General features: G+C 40.3%; 1 protein-coding gene across 1 annotated transcript in view; it reads left to right on the top strand.

Annotated features, from left to right (window-relative positions):
• opn7a (opsin 7, group member a) overlaps nt 1-15,671 on the top strand; it is a 29,641-nt gene extending 13,970 nt beyond the window's left edge. The window contains exons 3-5 of the mRNA XM_088918760.1: nt 898-1,025; nt 5,844-6,178; nt 15,054-15,671. Of these exons, the coding sequence (XP_088774886.1) occupies nt 898-1,025; nt 5,844-6,178; nt 15,054-15,671 (1,081 nt within the window). The remainder of the gene's footprint in view (nt 1-897; nt 1,026-5,843; nt 6,179-15,053) is intronic.
• Nucleotides 15,672-17,771: the final 2,100 nt, after the last annotated feature.

The following is a 17,771-nucleotide window of genomic DNA, read 5'->3' as shown; positions in this document are numbered from 1 at the left end:
GTTTTTGCATGGTATTACTCCCACAATCCAAACACCCACTGGTAGGTGAACTGGTTTCTGGGAAAACTGGCCCAGGTGCGAGTGTGAGTGTGTGCACGTTTGTGTCTGTGTGTACCCTGTGATGGACTGGTGTCCTGTCCAGGGTGTGCCCTGCCGGGTGCCTGTTGTTTGCCTGGCTAGGCTGCAGGCTTCCCCTGAATTGGAAGAAGTGGATGGATAAATAGATGCCAATATTGCTTTTGCTTGGCAGAAGCACACTAACCTATATATGAATGTGCCAGCTCAACAATGCACACGAGACCAGGGGGACACCGTGACGAGCTGCTTCACTGAGCAGGGAGAAGCATTAAGGCACACGTGTGAGTGGTCGGCTCAGCTATGACAAGGCACTTGTTTAAAGCAGTGTGTGGGCCAGCCCTCTCAGTATGTAATCGCATGTCTGATCCGTTTACTTACAAAACCAGTGGTGGCCTGTTCTGCATTGTATAGTATGTATCCTAGAATGTAAAATAAGGCTTTTTAACAATTTTGTTAAAAATTGTTGTTTGCTGTTCGGGTGTATTTATTTTCTATTTTCACTCTTTCATGCTAATGCTGTGTCTTTCCAGCCTTCTAATGGCAAAGCCAACATGGCCCTTGAACTCACTACATGTGGAGTAAAGGAGGGCAGATCCTTTCCACACTAAGATTGCATTATAATCATCACCTGTCCTGAAGAGGTCATGCATTAGCCAAAATAACACAGATCTTAATTTATTCAGAAATAATTGGATCTTTTAAGTAACCGAGGGCTTGCTTGGAATGAAAACCAATAGACCCATTTGACCCACAGGACCAGGGCTGGTGATCTTTGATTTACACTAACAGCTAACGGCTGAACTCTTTCTTTTGTTGCAGGTGGCTATATGGAAAAACAATGTGCTTAATCTACGCGTTCTGTGGGGTGTTATTTGGAATTTGCAGTCTTTCAACATTAACCCTACTTAGCATTGTGTGTTGCATGAAAGTCTGTTATCCGCTGTATGGTAGGTATGTTTTTACCTACTTGTTATTTTGCTCAGTCTGATTTTGTGTTTAAGGCAGGGGTGTTAATCTCTCAAGATGTGCCAGATTTGATTGAAAGGTGCATTTCTGAGTTACATTAGGATTCTGCTCTGCAGGTCTTTATGTAAACTGAATTTTACATAAGTCAGAAATGACCCTTTCTTACCCATTGCATGAACACATCTAGAGATGTACCATTCATGATACTGCAGCGATCTTCCTTTATTTTCTCCAGCCGTGTTGGTAGGTGAGTAAGGAGGGACAGGAGAGCAGAACTGCAGGCTCACTGGGGTCTGTTGCCCTGCAGTGGTTAACAGGGGTGTGTGTGCTGGTCAGGTCGAGGCAGAGAGAAAGAGAGAGAGAACATAGCAGAATGCCAGCAGTCCAGGAGGTACAGAGAACAAAATTATTTTGTTATTACAGAGGAAGAGAGATTTAAAAACTTTGAATAAAAATGTTGTAAAACCCTGTTTTAGGAATAATTAAAATTTTAATACAACATACACTTAATATAAGTATATTAAACATTGGAGAGAGAGAATTACCCTTTGACAAAATTATATATACTATGTCATTACCTTACACTCTTGAGTAATTAAACACAAAATTAAATACTCAATAATAAATCTGCTTCCCTGACATGATTACAGTATGGATTACTCACAATTTCCAATGACAGAGCACAAGATAATATGCAGAGGGTGCCACACGTGTGAAAAGAAAGTGAGACTGAAGAGTAAATTGGATAATGGTGGTGCGACCACATTGCGCTAACTCCATGCAGAATGACCTCACCACACTGCTTGATCTTTACATCACACTTGTCCCTATTGGAGAGCTGCAGGGCAACTTTGTATTGCCATGGCAACTGGCCACACTTACTCACCTGTCACTTACACTGGTTGCCGTGGATATGTAATCAGACAGGAGACCTGTGCCATCTGGGAACAATTTAAGACCACTCCCACCTCAGGTGGTTCAGGTAATTTAAGGTTTCCTCTGAGTGTGCTCAGCACTCTGGTATAGGGTTTACTTGGAGCCTCTCAAATGCTTTGTCTCAGCTTCCTGTGTTCCTGGACTCATTTTTCCCCCCACTACATTTGACACTATGCCTTTTTGATTTTCCTTTGGGCCTTGTTAATGTATTTATTGCCAGCTACATGTTTTGCTTTGTTGTTAATTGCATTTGCTTGCTTGTTTATCTTGCATGCCCACCTTGCTACGCTACCACTCTGCCTCTTACCTCACCTGCTTCTGGGTTTATCGCTCGAACAATGAACTTCTGCTTTCCACAACTCCAAAAGTTTATTAGGGGGCCCGTGGGAGGTCTTTACTTAAAGCTGGATCTTATGTAACCCTTGGGAGTGGGTGTACTTCAAGCAGATCATGCAATCTGTACAATAACTTACTAGACTCAACCATTGCAAAGTATTAGTTCTAGTGTTTTGCATTTTGGTGTTTATTTTATAGCAAAATCATCATCCATTTCCACTTGACTAGATGCCAATTTAACAAAACTTACTAATTACTCTCTCAGTATGAGATTTTTAACATAAATGTAATTACTTAAAATATCATAGTTTTGGTTATTACATATGATATAAATCTTCTTTCAAAAATATATCCCTACCCCTTGAATGAATGCCAGATTTATGATTTTTTGTGACAACTAAGCGTTTATTTCAAAACCTGTTTTTTGCTGTATTTTGTCAACAACAAGGCTATTGTGATCTCCCTTGGTTACTTCTATTTGTGAATATCCTCCTTATTTTTAACAATAGTTGGCAAAATGTGTTTTCAGTGCTTCAGGTGTTACAAAAAGCAAAGTAAATAGGGAAAACATTTCCCCTGTAAAACTTTCTATAACAGCTTTCTGAACTAGTTATAGTATATCTCATATAACTCTCACAATTATATGTGATACACTAACATCATACAGTATATCAGAAGAATATCACGTTATAATGAGCCTGACTAATTAGCCAAAAGACACCAAAATCCTGGACAAATCAGTCGATCCAGAGCAGCCTGCTCCACTGGAAAACCCACCCACCTAGGGATGACCATGACCTCCAGCCAACACCACCTCACACTCAAGGCAACATCCTTTACAGTTCACATAGTCTCTGGAGATCTCTGCAGAGCTGCTCCTTTTATGCTTCTTGGAGCAAGAAGTGGACACCAGCACTGCACATCCCTCAGCACATTTCTTCAGCTGCGCCGTTCACCTGGCCAGAGGAACTGACTATCATCACAATATTCCTCTAAGGAGAAACCATGACTGACTGATGGCCACACAATGTCATTTATATTCAAAGAATACCCGTTCAGCTTCTCAAAGTAGGGAATGTACAGTAGATGTTTTGGTATTAGTGACAACATGAATAGAGTGAAGGAGATGGCAAATATAACCTCTCACCAAATGGCATCCAGTGTAAGCCACTTTGTACGATGAGGATGAATCAATGTAGTCACACAAGTCTCAGGTCTACATCAAAATACTTTGGCACATATCCTAAGGTCCAAAGTTATCAAGGAAGGGGCAATAGCTAGCACACAGAGAGGGGTCCTTTTCTTTCAACAGTAACAGTGAAACGATGGTAGTATTCAAATGGCTAATAAAAGGCATCACTCTATAGCCCTGCATCATCTCCAGTAGTAAGAGTAGCAGCTTGTCCCGGAAGGGCGAACATTGGCAGTATTCCAATGTGGGAACTGGCTTTATTCATATTCTGTAGCACCTCTTCTAAATCCACTCTGGAGCAGTGCTGAAGCTCCCTCTTGAGGCTGTGTTCAGTACATCTGCAAATGTCAGGTCAGAGTGGATTACCTGGTGATCTAAAATGATGATTGGTAGTACGTCCATTTTGCAAAATTAAAATAAATGTTCATGCTAGAATAAAAGAAATCATAGATAATTTATATATGGCTGAAAAAACGTTCAGCTTAGTAAATGGCTTAATGAATTGCCACTTTTCAAAGAACCCAAGATCATATTTTTGATCTGGAGATTAAAATCATATTTTTGATCTGGAGATGAAAAACTTCAGTTGTCATGTGCTGGGCTCTGCTATGCACACGATCTATTAAGAAATGGGATACATACTGCCCTCATGTCAGCACAATAAGTAAACAAATTTAGAGATGTCCAATAATAGCGTGACCAGTGAAGTATGGAAACTTCACTGGTCACAGGGTTTAAACTCAAACAAGTGATTTGGTTTATTCCTTAAACATTTTTTGAAATCATAACCTCCCCTCTTCTCCACTTATTCCTATACTCAAAACAAAATGAAGTTTCAGAACAACTGAACCAAAGCTATCTGTTAGTTTACTATCAGAAGAAGAGTAACGATACAGTCCTTGTGAACAAATCTGTGAACTTTCTCATTGCCTAAAATGTGATTCCTGTATCATAGCAACATCCGCTTTCCTTCTGTGCAGAAGATGTAGACAGTTCAAATCATGTACATCCCACACGAATACATTTGAGTCGTTAATATTGAATTTAACCTTCAGGATCATAGAAACATCTGCATTACCATCCTGCTGAACTACAGCAAGAGAATCTATCATTTACAGTCTTGCAAAGACCATTCCTGTGGTTTGACCTGAGGAAACCTGTTTCATTCTGCGAAATAATCAAAAATGAGGGAATAAAATCACCTTCTAGCAGCACAGTGATCCAAAGAGCAAGGCCAAAGCCATGTTGGGGTGGCTTAAGACTAAGTAAGTAAATGTGCTTAAGAGGCATAATGAAAATCTTGACCTGAATCCATTGGGAAATCTTGAAAACTGTCGATTCTAAGCAATCCCCAGGCAACCTGAAACAGCTTGATCTGATCTACTGAGAAGAAAGGGAAAATATTGCACCAAACCGGTGCCCAACGTGGACACAACGTGAGACTTATCCAAAAAGAGCTGCATCTGTAACTGCTTTCAAATATACAGTACGTCCACCAAATGTTGTGCTCACAAATCTGAATACTTTAATTTAACATATTTCAGTTTCCCCCGGAGAAGGCTCCACAGCCGAAACACTGCGTTTATTTTCTTCTCTTTTCAGCGTGGAATAAACCTTTACATTTTCCTTTGCATGCTGACGCACCCACCTACATGACATATTTCAATTTCTTCTCTTTAGTTCGATTTACTGTTACTAACCTTACCGCCAGAAGACTTCAGTCAGGACATTCAGCTTTCGAATCAATTGTGAAGTTAAAAAAACGTTTTCACATCATTTTGTGATTTCGCAAAGTGGAACACCACAGGACGGATCTGAAAACTTTTACACGGCTCTGTAGAACCAAGTAATTACCCGGTCCTTTGATGTTTTGTTTTCCCTTGGGTTTTCTTTTTCACTGTACAGCTTATGCGTCGCGCTTGTGGATTGTCTTTTGCTGCTTTAATTTAGCGCTTATGGATTTTTCTGCGGGCTCTTGTGCCGGGACCGCTGGTGCCCGACTCATTTCAATGTGAGCTTTTCCAGTTCGGCAGACAAAAACTCTAACAGAAAGTGCAGCTGAGTCCTCTACCCACATCACTCGCAGAAGCTCAATCAAGAGCTATTGGCCGAGTGTCAACATGAAGCGGAATCAGTTCGGCCGCACGTTGCAGCTACAGTATAAGCACTGGAGTAGAGAGACTGACCCAGCCTCGGTATTGTCTCTTGTACACAAATAACTAAAGACGTAATTGTACAGTACTGTACGTTCTTTTGGGTAAGCTAGCTCATGAAAGGAAGTGGCAGCCCAACAGAGTGACGTGCCCCTTACTCCTTCTTTCTCTTTCGTTGGTAGGAAACAGGTTTACTCTCGACCACGGGCGTTTGCTGATCGCCTGCGCCTGGGCGTACGCGCTGCTGTTCGCGTGTTCGCCTTTAGCGCACTGGGGGGAGTACGGCCCTGAGCCTTATGGCACCGCTTGCTGCATCGACTGGAAGTCCTCCAACACGGACCCGGTGGCAAAATCCTACACCGTAGTCCTTTTCGTGTTTTGCTTCATTCTGCCCTGCGGGATAATCATTGCCTCTTACTCGCAAATCCTGATCACGGTAAAAGAATCCAGAAAAGCAGTGGAGCAGCATGTGTCGACCCCAACAAGAATGGGCAACATCCAGACTATCATTGTTAAGGTGAGTTAATGATCGTTTTTATCACAGCCAGCTACCACAAACACCACAGACAGTAGAAACAGTGTTTTGGACACGTGGTTCTCTGTTGCATTTAATTTGTTGCATAGTTTACAGGAAAAAAAAAAGTATATTGTTGTTTACACTGAGGTACTGACTCAGATACTGTAGTTTCTGAGATCCTTCGTTCATTCATGTTGATTTACTGTGCCTGCCAGCGTCCAGCGTTCCTGTCTCATTGGGGGGCTGAGCATAGATTGATGTTCTATTTATCACCATAACTCTTTTGCTAGCCATCTGTCTCTATTCTCATTTCACCATGATCACTTGACAACTCAGTGTCCCATATTTGTTGTACTTTGGTTCTAAAAATCATGGTATTAGGACCAAGTATTAAGTACCTGGTCCTTTAACATTTTGTTCTTAACCGTTTGAGAGCAACTCAGAAACTCGCTTTACTTTCTCAATTCAAAGAGAATGTGGTGCCACGGCTCCAGAAAGCAATTGTCTTTCGTTTTTCTAGCTCTCTTTGGAAGCACTCAAACTCAATTCATTCGATACAATTCTCAAATAATTACACAAGTTATGCGAACAAATGTTACACTGTATTGAAAGGTCTGGCGAACAAATTGAAAAGGCTGCAGGTACTGTATAGTGCATTGTATCCCCCAAGGCTACCAAACCCCTCGGGTATGTGTGACTGCAATCGTGTGCGGGCAACCCCGAGACACAGCAGAGAAGTGAAATACTGCCTCACCCAACTGAATTAAGGGTGAACTGTAGTGAGGCCAGATCCTCTAACTACGAGTCCTAAAATATTGGCTCTTTTTTGCTGGTTTTCTTTGGACTCTCCCCCTTCTGATGCAGTTCACACTACACCAAAATGGTAGTGAACCTGGGAAATGCAAAGTCCTCCCACGTTTTTCCTAAGATTACCTGAATTGGAAGTTGTCTCTTTAAGCCGTGGAAAATCACCCCCCAAGATGGACAGGACCGATAAAGAACGAAACAAACGTACTTCACTGGGCGAACCAAACGGAAAGACCCAGAATAACTTAGTTTGTATTCTCCCTGTACACCCTCAGACTTTCATACTCAGAGGCTTTTTTTTTGGAGAATATACTGTACAATAAAACCCACGCCGTTGAACCTATCACTTTTATTACAGCTGATTCATTGAAGAAAACGGTTGCAATACACAACTGTGCAAGGAAACAAATGCTTGTGAGCACGTCTTAGAGATCACTGTGCTTTAGCCTATTTGGTTCCCAATGGTTCAGGGAAATGACATGATAATCAGTCTGGGGCTGTACAAATACCATGCTATTTGTTGTGCTGGCTGCTGCTTTCATTTCCACCCTTTTTGCAGTGCTTTTAACCTGTGCTATGTAATTACAGGTAGTTTTATAAGTGCAGCAGTATGCTGGGGAGCTGCTTGAGGTTTCTGCATTTCCACACAAATCACAGGAAACAGAAATCTACAAGCTGAGCAAAAATTGCAGCAGCCTATTACAGTAACAAATCTACTTGGAGGGCAATGTTATCCATTCACATACACAACAGGTGTATTAGTATAAAAGCAGTGATCAAAAGAACAAACACAAAGGGGGGATTATTATACAAATACAGAATAGTTATTCACATTCTTCATTTTGTGACCCAATGGTAATGGCTTAATTGTGTGATTCATTTATTGTCTTTGTAAAAAAAAACGTTTGCAGTTTGGACTTTTTTGGGTCCAGCCCCTGAAACACTCCTGAGCAAAAAAAGAATATCTCCTTAGTGAGGCTCTTACTCTGGTGCTGGTTGCTTTTCCTAGTGCTTTAACTTCAGCGGTTTCCCGTAAATAGAGGTTAATTCAAAGGACAGTGCGCTGTGTCCAGCAGGATTGATGTACTGTATTTGTTTCTGCTGACCTGCCACTAGAGGGCGTTCACACCTCCACAGTATATACTGTAGACCAGTGGTTCTCAAACTTTTTGGACCAAGTACCACCCCTAATCCAACCAAAGCATCCAAGTACCACCTACAAGTCATCAGCTCATAGGAACCCCAGTAATTCTCAATGACCAACATGAGCGCGTGTGCACACACACTCACACATACATATAATAAATATTATAATAATAAACTTTGTTTGATATAAAAAAATGTGGCTTCTCAAAGTGTTTTACAGAAAAAAAACAACAAATAAAAATAAAAAAGCACCATTTCAGTGAGGGGCTGAGCCTGTTTAGTCGAGCAAAGCAGATGTGAATTAATTTTTCGAGCCTTGATACAATTCACAACAGAGTCTAATAGATTTTAAATCGTCAGGCATTTTCTTGACTGCAAAGGTCTCGCGGTGGATGTTGCAATGCGTCCATTAATTTCTGGAGCAACCTCTCTAATTCGTGCAACTACACCGCTGTGTCGGCTTGTCATTACTCTAGCACCGTCTGTACAAACTCCAACACATTTTATCCAGACGATGTCATTCTCTTCGATAAATTCATTCAGAAGCTGAAATACGTGTTCTCCTGTAGTTCCTGTGGGTAGCGGCTTACAGAACAGAAAGTTCTCACGGCACGTACCCTCAAACTCGTATCTAACGTAAACGAGCAAATTGGCCAAATCGACTACAGACTCATCTAATTGCAGTGAAAAATATCTGCTCATCTTAACGCGCTCTGTCAGCGTACTTTTGATATAATCCTTCATTTCAATAATTCTATGAATGACTGTGTCTTTCAGGGGGGGCAGCAGGTCGAGCTGTTCAGCAGCTTTTTCTCCACACATAATAGGGTGGAGCTTACCTGCTTTAGCAATCCGTAAGCTTGCATTTTTCCACGTTTCCGTTTTTATTTCAGTGTTTATTTTAAGTTTTTATTTCATGCACATGGGAGAGAAACACAGAGACGCTCGGTGTATTTTTCTCAAATTAACTTAGAACAGTTCTTAAATATTTTTCTGTTATTTTTCACGCTTTCCTGTGCTCACAAGATTACCAGCGTTCGTAGCACCCATTTCTATGCATTCCTGTGTTTAGAACGTTGGCATTGTTCCAAAATCACGCACATTCTCTTACCTCCCTATTTGCTGGAGATACAGCAGCTTTTTTAAATACAATTGGTCACTTGCGTCCGTAGCACGCATTCCTATAGAGTGGTATAGAATTACAGAGTATCTCTTGTGTCCACTGAAGTATTAGCGCGCACTGTATCGTAGTACGTAGGCTGCGTATTCGACACGTATAAAAATACAAAATATGAAAACCCGTCCCGATTTTTCAGCGCACACAACACAGTTCCAGGGTCTTTTGGCGTACCACCTGGCGGCACGCCACGTACCACTGCAGGTACGCGTACCACAGTTTGAGAACCACTGCTGTAAACTGTATTTAGATCCACGTGGGATGGGTGAGTTAATTAATCAGGTTAATTGGTGGCGGGTGAGAGTCACGCTCTCACACAGGTGCCCATTAGCCCAGGCACGTATAGAAAGTGCTCCCTGGTGACGGCAGGTGTCAGGGTGCTAGAGTAGGTTTCCTTTGTGTGGACTGCAGACCTTGACTTGAGTCAAGTCCCGATTTCCCAGTATTTTCTTCACTAGAGGTTTGTTCATGTGCTCAGGCCTCACGAGCCACAGGAGGAGAGATCTCAGGTACAAATGACATCCATCCATTTTCTAATCGCTTCTTCCCATATAAGGTTGCAAGGGAGGCTGAGTCTATCCCAGCAAGCAGCAGGCATTATTATTCAAAATCCTTACATATCATACAAATCTTAAATGCAAGTTTGTACTTTTCTTACCAAAATTAGCTTGTTTCACCTAAATCTAGTATGGGTCAGACCTATCATCCAGATCCAAGCACACATTCAAGGGGGATAACGACATCCAAGAATCAAATGCTTTGTGAATATCAATTGAGTATTTTAAGTATACAGACAGTCATCAGCTTACAGTACAAAGGGGTTACATTCTTGAACCGGCTACGTAACCTGAATATTACGTAACTCTCTTTTTCATATTTCCATAGAATTTCTATTCCCCGTGGAAAACCCGTGGAAAAACTGCTAGAAAAACTGCTGTGCTAGAGACACAATTTGATCTGTTTATATAATGTACAGTATATAAAATTATAATATTATCTATAAAAAAAAACTTCACACAAAAAACAAAAACAAATGCAGTATATAATTAATTGTTGCTTTTTATATTGGGTTGATAGTGTGTAGCAGTATAGGCAATATACTGTACGTTGTGTGTTTTATTTCCTCTCAGGACTTCTTGCTGTTGAGAGGGCATATCACTGTGTTTTATCATAGTTCTATCTGTTGTCTGTTAGGTGTGTTGAAGACAGTTCCAGGTAAAGAAATGTTAAATATACAGAGTGAGGTCATCATCATCATAGGAATATATGAGCTTCAAACACTGTGTATATAAAGACCCTAAAATTTATGACAAAGCCACAGTTAGCATTGCTGATGTGTATATAGTATATTATTTATGTTATACAGTATATTAAAAACCTGGAAAAGAACATGATTAAATGCCAACATAAAATGAATGTATATAACATATACCTTCATGAGAGGCAATGCTTAGAGGCATGTGTTTGATCTTGTATCCACAAAATTAAAAGTTTTTCTATTTCCTCAATAACATCCCCTCAGTGCTTTGTTGTAGTAATTGATTTCACGGGGGCAGATCGCTGAGCGTGTTCAATTATTCGTTTCCCTGGTAAATAACACCAGCCCACAGCATTCACGTGCAGTCTTGACAGTGCATTGCCCTTTTCATGTTTATGGAATAGATCCATTTTTTATTCTAACGTAATCATTTTATTGTTATCGTTTTCGTCACTGCACCAGGACCGCTTTTCACATCCGATGTTCGCTTGCTTTCCTCGGTTAGAATAAATTTATGAGATTAAACGCATGAAGCTACAGAGAACGTTCCGCTGAGTTAAGTCCGGGATGCGTGTTCTTTCACAGCCCAGCCACGTTGTTCAACACGACGTACGGTAGTTCTGAGCTCCGTGCGCTTTGTAAAAGATTACAAGTGGCTTGGAACTTTAGTTTTTATTTTTCAATGGGGCTGCTGTGTACGTACAGTAGGAGTACGATATACGTAAGTTATGACTTGTGTAGCTCGGTGACCACCAGCAACATGTTTTGGCTTAGCCTGCTTAGTTAAGGGGGTAGCCTTCTGGCCATACGATGAGGAGACACGGAATCCCTCAGAAAGAGACAAGCGAACCACAAATGCAGAAACAGCGAAGGGAAGAGATGTGCTGTCACTAGGATAACACAGCATAATACGGCATTTCAAGTAAATGTGTGAAAACAAAATAAGCTTTCCAATGTATCAACTTTCAAATGTACTGTATGTACAGTATGTTCTGCATGCTATATTTGTTACCAATATTTGTTCCTATAACTATACAGATAAAAATGAATAAATACAGCATTTACAGTATAAGACCCGTTTCTTCTAAAGTATCCACAGCTCCTTATATATAGGAAAAGATAATCTTAATTATATGCCAGCAGTGTTTACATCTGCCCATTAGTTGTGCCTCTAATACAGACTTGTTTTCTGTTTACATGTTTTATGGCTTCTGTGTCAAATAATAATCCAATAAGCCCTGAAGTCAAGTAGCGAGGAAATGAAGCCAAATAAATCTTAATTACCATACGATTATCAAGTCGCAGAAGCAGAATTACATTGTGTGAACTGGCACTGTGCATTCCATGGTTTGAAAACATAGTTTTCATTTAGACATTAGTAAGCCTAATGTCTGTTTTGCAATAATAGCAGACAAATTGGACTACAGTGAGGAGAAAAATGCTTGTTTCATAGCGTTAATGGGTTAATTTGAAGAAAAGGCTTTTAATTAAATTAATACATTTCTAAATGTTTAAAATTTAGATTCTAAAAATCTAAAATCAAGGGCACTTGAGTAAGTGGCAAATAATATTTATAACATATGACCCTCTCCACTAATCCCAGACTAATGCCAAAAGTAATCAAAAACAGCAAACAGCAAATAGCAGAAACAGAAAAAAGTCTTTGGAAACAATGTACTATATTTTCCTCATTCAATACACATGTAAAGTGCCTTGATTCACAACCATTTTCATACATTTCCCTTGGTCCAGTAGTCTCCAGCAGAAAAAAAAGCTGATGAGATTGTGATGAAGTAGTCCGTTCCAGAGGGGTCTAAAAACATTTACAGTAGGTACAACAGAATTAGAGAAAACCATGAAAAGCAATAGATGTGCAGAACAGGACACTCTTTTGAGTCTCCTACTTAAAACCTACCTGAACAGGGGCATCTTCATGGGGATGGTGGAAAAGATGGTGTGGAGATGCCCTCTGGTCAGAGCTAATGCCAAACAAAGAAATATAGCCTTTATTTCCACAAAGGATAATTGATAATTGATATTGCAGCAGGAATTATATCACCTAAGATTAGGTGTAGTAAAAGGTTTATTGAGTGTTTCTGTTTCCAATAGTTACCCCCCCAAAAAAAAAAAAAAAAAAGCTGCCATGACAGTTGGAAACAATTAGAATAAGGCAGATGAATGATCAGAAGCACGGATGGAGGCTAACTCAGAGGAGATTTGGAATAAGAGACCTGTCTTGGGGTACAATTTGCATAGCATAGTTGAGGTGACCCAGCAAGAACAACAGTTCATTTTTTGTACAAAACGTAGAAGACAAGTAGGTGGAAATATACAATTTAATGTGGTCAAGCATGTTGTGGGGTAAAGTGACTGTACAATGTTTGGAATTGAGAATGATTTCAGTGAGTTCCAGGACTGTAGAGAGGTGGCATCTGATGTTTCATCCCGGGCAAGAGGGACTCTCAATTTGTTGAAAACCAATATCAAAGTGGATGAGACCTTTGCAGAAGGAAAGTTGATTGTGAGAAAATCATCAAGGAGACAAAGGAGAAATGGGAGCTTGTAGTTACACCCCTACTCTTTTCGAGAAACACCCTGGGATTTTTAATGACCACAGGGAGTGAGGACCACGGTTTTACGTCTCATCCAAAGGGTGGCGCCTTTTTACAGTATAGTGTCCCCATCACTATACTGGAGCATTAGGACCCACACGTACCAGAGGGTGAGTGCTCCCTACTGGCCCCACTAACTGCTGGGCTTCAGTGGGCTGCCAGTGGTGAGTTGCAGTGTGATATGGCTGCTGGCCGAACATGATGCTGTTCCCGCCTGGTTGCGAACCGGGGTCCTTTCGCGTGTGAGGCGAACATGATAACCACCACACTACGGAAACAAAGAAAGACAGGCCAGGCAGAAATCAAACCTACAAACTTCTGATACGTACTCAGACGCGCTATCCATTGCGCCACTGGCCCTGATGCTCTACCTATTGATGCTCTGAATCTGGAGTGATTCAGGGTAATGACATAATTTGAAAGCCAGTTTGGGAATATCAATTGGAGTCGAGACATGAATCAATAGTCATGCGAACGTAACGCAGAGTATGAAGGAACAGGACTATGAGGGCACATAGAGCGGCTATGAGCTTCATCACAGAAACTGCCAATGTGAAGAACCAGAAAGAAGAAGATGAACAGATTGAAGAGTTAAAGTTGACATCCAATAGACTTGACGTCCAATGATTTACAGCATTGGATGAGTGGCTTAGTTTAAAGAAAACTTGTCCCTTGAGTTGTCACGAACCTGTCATGATCGCCAACCCTCCTCTACAGGGCGCTCCTACCATTTTTCATTGTTCCCAGCTTTATTTGTCCCAGCTGTATCCAATTCCCTTTCCCTTATTTAAGCCCGGTGTCTCCATTGTTCCGGGCTCAGCTGTGGAAGACGGACGTCTGAAGGCCTGCCTATCCACCGGGCTCAGGAGCAGTCCGAAGGCAAGGCCTTTCACCCAGATGTCCTGACCTCTGAGTCTGGGGCTCGGAGCGCCTTGTCCCATTATGGTTTTAACCTTTCGTATTCCTAGTTCCCTGTTCCCTGTGTTCATCTCTGATGGATCTCCCAGCACCTGGAACTTGGACTGCGCCCTGATTTCCCCTTTTGGAGTTCCTTTTGGACTTGTTCGCCAGCGCTCCCCCCTTGCACCGTCTTCACCGCCCGCTGTCCGTCATCCCGCCCATTCCTCGCCATGTATTCCCTGATGTCCTTTTCCAGTCACTTCCGGATAATACCGTCCCACATAGGACCTTTAACAACGCACCTTCACGGGGTCAGAACCTGGCACTGAAACAAGCTGGGGTTTGGAAGTAACCGACTTAGACGGTGAAGCAGCAGAAGGAAAACTTGCAGGTATAGAGTAAGCTTGAGGACCCGAGGTGTCCTACACCAATAGCAGCATACTGGGAAAACCTATTGCGAAGCAAAACAGCAGTAGTTAAACAGGGAAGATGCAGAGTCGTAGAGCAGTCCATGTAAAAGAGGTCCATGTATACGAGGAAGAGAAAGGTATTACTTATAGTGTTTCTAATGTTTAGGGGAGAAAAAGACATCAGAGTTGATTACAAATTACTGACAACTAAGGCTGATTAAACTTGGCGGTTGTCATCCCTCATGAACGTTCGTTATAAACTCCATTTATTCATCCATCCATTTTCTAATCACTTTATCCAATACAGAGCTGTGAGGTCAGCATGGCGAGCTATTTACAGTATATTGATATTTCTTTAAATTTATACTGGCAGGTCTTGATGTTGTGGGAGTGTGAAACAATAGCTCAGCTATGTAACTGAAACTGATCTCCTGGCTTTTTTTAAGAAATAGGTGGTTGAGATCCCTGGGTCAATTAGTCAGTAAATGAAAGAAACATTTACTTTTGAAAACTGCTGCCTCAAATTATATCTTAGTTATTAACGGTGTTGTCTCCCTTTTCTCAGCTGAGTGTTGCAGTGTGCATCGGCTTCTTCACCGCATGGAGTCCTTATGCGCTGGTGTCTATGTGGGCTGCCTTTGGCTCCATAGAAAATATTCCTCCACTAGCCTTTGCTATCCCAGCTGTGTTTGCTAAATCCTCCACCCTCTATAATCCCATCATCTATCTTCTGCTGAAACCCAACTTCAGGAACTTCGTGTGCAAAGACTGTGGAATTCTACAGCACATTAGTTCGAGAAATTGTTTGTGTATCAGGAGCTTGCAAAAATGTCACTACAGGTCAGTCATTGAGATCAGTTTAAAGTCCTTGAAAAGGAGAACTGGATCCAGTGCCCCCTCTGCTCAGCTGGGCCAAGAATGTTCAAAATGTACGTGTGAAAAATGCGACAACACTTTTGAATGTTTTAAAAACTACCCCAAAAGCTGCCAGGTGAGTGTCAACACTGTGCAATTTAGCCTTCAGGAAAGCACTTCCCCAGAGCCTAAACAGCAACCAAAAATGCGACAAACCTCCAAGAAATCTGTTCGAGTTATTGTCAGAGGTAAAAAGAGTTCAGAAATTGACAGCTTGGAGATAACTTTGGAGACAGTGCCAGCACACTCAAAAGCTGCTACCCCATAGTATTTTGTGCATGTATTTTCAGAGTGCTTTTATTTTTTATTTACAGATTTATTTTTACCTTGACCAGTGTAAATATTTTTCATGTGTAAATCCACTGTTGTTTTTTATATTTATTTAAAGGATAAATACAAATTAATGTCTGCAGTGCCTTGCAATTGTATTAAGACCTTGTACACATTTTGTTGCTTTAAAGCTTGCAGTCACTTAGTAATTTGTATAAATTAAAATTTCTTAAATGCACAACCTACTCTACACATTCAAAGAAAAAAAATGAAATAAGTAAATAGATAATATGAAATAAAGGAAATGTTACAATTGCATAAGTATTCAAACCCTTTGCTGTGGTAAACCTAAATTAATTAAGGTACACAAAATTATCTTAGTAAATCACACAATATAAGTATAGTGGCCTGTTTGTTTCTGTGCGCAATAATAGTGGTTCATATGATTGGAGAATAAATACACATAAGTAAGGTCCCTGGACACTGTAATACACTGTAAGGTCCCTGGATCAGGTAGTACATTTCAAGCAGAGATTTGACCAGATGAAGGTGAAGGACTTTTAATATCAACTCAGGGATAAAGCTATATCAAAGCACAGATCAGGAAAACAACAAGAAGAATATTTCTAAGATAATTAATATCTCCTTGAGCATAGTGATCATTAAGAAGTGGACCAGACACCGATTAGAATGAGTGACAGGAGAGTCCAGTGGCTAAGATAGTATAAAAGGTCCATGGGCCAGCAATATCCACAATAACATCACAAAGGGCACTTTTATGGAACTGAAACAAAACATCTAAAATTCCATGTGGGATTTGTTTCTGCAAACCTTTCGCAAAAGGATTTTTAGTCAGACAAGACAAAATTGGAAATTGTGAACTAAATACACTCTTATATCTGACACAAACCCAACATACAGTAGCACATCACTTAGTCAATACCAAACCTACCTTTAAGCATTCTGGAGAAAACTTTATGTTTTAGTTCTCCATCTAATCAGCAGAGACCAGAAAAAGTAAGGCTGATGGAAACACGAGTGGAGCAAAGTACTGGCAAATCCTAGAGTAAAAACCTGTTTCAGACCTAAAACTGAGACAAATTCACCTTTTAGTGGGACAATGATCCAAAGTACAAGACCAAAAGCTACACTGTAGTGGCTTGAAAATAAGAAAGTGAATGTCTTTGATTGACCTGTCAAAGTCGTGACTTGGATCATATTAAATTCCTTTTGAAAGGACTTGAAAGCTGCTGTCCATAAGTGATCCACAAGCAACTTGAGAGAGCTTGAGCAAATCTGCCAAGACTAATGAATGAAAATTGCACCAGATTGTGCAAAGTTGGTAGAGACTCACCCAAAAAGTCTTACTGCTGTTATGTCCATCAAAGGTGCATCTACCACATATTGAGTTTATGGGTCTGATGACTCCTGCAATCAGCATATTTCAGTTTTTCATTCATTAGTTTTTGCTCACATTTACTGTAATTTATCTTATCCTAAATCTTGTGTTTAAAAACGTGTATCCATCATTTTGTAATTTCACAAAATGGGACATCTTGGAAGGAACTGAATCATTTTGCAAGGCACTGTATTTACGTGAATGTCTTACAATTCTTACCATTTTCAAAATACCAGTTGTGAACAAGCAGGGAAATATACACTTTATTGCAAGGGGGTAAATTAAATCTTATTTAGGCCAGTTGTGATTATCTATTCAATATCCACAATTTGCTATAAGCAGAAACTTGTTTTTAAAATATATTAAATTATAATAAATAACAATTAACTTTGTTTTATCTTTAATCTGTGTATCAGGCCTTAATGAGATAAGCAGACTTTGTTTTTTTTATTATAATGATTGCTCTCAGGTCTAAAGAGATTGAAATGTCTGTTTTAAAAAAAACCTACTTAGTATTTGTTTTCAGAGTAAAGGAAAATAATTAAATTTGAATGAGTTTTTAAGACAAAATGGATAGTATACTCATAGCTTATGTTTTTATAATCCATTCCAAAATTTGCTCCAGTTTTTCTCTCTCTGAATACCATTCACCAAAAATCCCTACATTATTTTATAAGTAAAATAAATTAAAACAAATAT

The sequence above is a fragment of the Atractosteus spatula genome, chromosome 6 (genome assembly GCF_055471065.1).
Source record: "Atractosteus spatula isolate fAtrSpa1 chromosome 6, fAtrSpa1.hap1, whole genome shotgun sequence".
In the NCBI taxonomy this organism is placed as follows: domain Eukaryota; kingdom Metazoa; phylum Chordata; class Actinopteri; order Semionotiformes; family Lepisosteidae; genus Atractosteus; species Atractosteus spatula.
The sequence above is the reverse complement of the archived record's forward strand: the minus strand, read 5'-3'. Positions and strand labels throughout refer to the sequence as shown.